The 1627-nt window shown below is 39.4% G+C and overlaps 1 protein-coding gene across 1 annotated transcript in view; it reads left to right on the plus strand.

The window, feature by feature from the left end:
• Positions 1 to 1353, plus strand: part of pdia5 (protein disulfide isomerase family A, member 5) — a 67243-nt gene extending 65890 nt beyond the window's left edge. The window contains exon 16 of the mRNA XM_015044886.1: positions 1120 to 1353. Within this exon, the coding sequence (XP_014900372.1) occupies positions 1120 to 1338 (219 nt within the window). The 3' untranslated portion in view covers positions 1339 to 1353. The remainder of the gene's footprint in view (positions 1 to 1119) is intronic.
• The last annotated feature ends 274 nt before the right edge of the window (positions 1354 to 1627 follow it).

Here is a 1627-nt window from a genome sequence, read left to right on the forward strand (position 1 = left end):
CAATGTAGTATGTGTCAGGAAAATGGTTTCCACATTGTATTACACACACACGCACACACAGACACACACGTTTGTCTCGCTGTCTTTGAGGAGACTTTCCATTGACTTCCATTCATTTCTACAGCCAAACCCCAACCAAACCTCAATTCACACCTTGGAACTAAACTTTACCCCGAACCCTTGAATTACAATCAGTACTGGTTGTTCTTGAATTACTGGTTGCTATCAGAATACTAACTAGTAATAAGACAGCAAGATAACAGTACGTAACCACGGCAACTGGAGACAAGTTAAAGGCATGCCACAGTGTTAATAAACAAATAATCCTTCTTATTTGATTACATTCTACTTGGAAAAACGTGAAGATCAGGAAAATGTCATCACGTTCCACAAAAGACCTCCACTTGTTGATGAAAATGGTTATAATGGACCTCTATAGATTACATACAAGTACACACACACACACACTTTTAAAGTATTAATATGAAAATTGTGTTTCTTCTTCATAAAAACAAACTTTAAATCAGCACCGAAATGAAACATGCACAAGTCATTGTCAAAAAGTAAAACATAGTTGCTTGCTAAATGAAACTTTTTTGTACCACTTTACATTGACAGAATGTTGACTAAGATGGTTGACTCAACTATTTTCAACTATAAATTGTACTTTTTTCTATTATATATACAGTTCTGGAAAAATTAAGATCCCACTGCACTGAACCCCACTGAAAACCTCCTGGTTATTCCACCAAATACTGATTTATGAGTTCCAACATTAGTTTTGTTGTTTCTAAATGAATATGAACTCGTTTTCTTTGCATCATTTGAGGTCTGAGAGGACTGCGTCCTTTTTGTTATTTTGCCAATGTCTCATTTTCTGCAAATATATACAAAATTTCCGCTTGTAATTTCAGATACATGGTGTCAGTAGTTCATAGAATAAAAGAACAAAGTTCATTTTACTCAAGCATATGCCTATAAAAAGGAAAATCAGAGAAACTGATGATTTTAAGTGGTCTCTTAAGTTATTCCAGACCACACACTAACATGTGTTATTGAAATATTAAAATATAGTTGTGTGATCTGAGTTTTCTGACCGTTGGCGTTGCTTTCGCTTAGATTGTTTATGCTGCTGTGGACTGCACAAAAGGACTGAACCATGACCTCTGCAAGCAGGAGGGGGTGGAGGGCTACCCAACGTTCAACCACTACAACTACGGCAAGTTTGTGGAAAAGTACAACGGAGATCGCGGGGTAAGCTCCATCTTTGGTCTCACCAGTGTTTTAACACACTTGTCTGAATCACAGCAGACTTTACTGGACGGATGTCACAATTAGAACTACTCCACCAGTTCCTCCTGCGGCAAAGCAGACCCACAACAGGACGCTGCCACGCCTGTACTTCCCCCTAAAATGTAACCGTGGCCATGAAGCTCAAACGGTTCCACTTTAGTTTCATCACCCTACCATTTTAAAGACCTACATGCTTTTAAAACAGAACTCCTGTGTCTGTTTTTGGATGATGCTCCAGGGTTTCCTTGAGTGTAAATAAGCCTGGCGGGCCACCAGGCTTTACTTGTCCACCCCCCCCCCCCGCCAACGCGCTCATGCTGTTTATTGAGCTTGT

Source organism: Poecilia latipinna, unplaced genomic scaffold (genome assembly GCF_001443285.1).
Source record: "Poecilia latipinna isolate Pla-1442-1.1 unplaced genomic scaffold, P_latipinna-1.0 Scaffold696, whole genome shotgun sequence".
NCBI classification, from domain to species: Eukaryota; Metazoa; Chordata; class Actinopteri; order Cyprinodontiformes; family Poeciliidae; genus Poecilia; species Poecilia latipinna.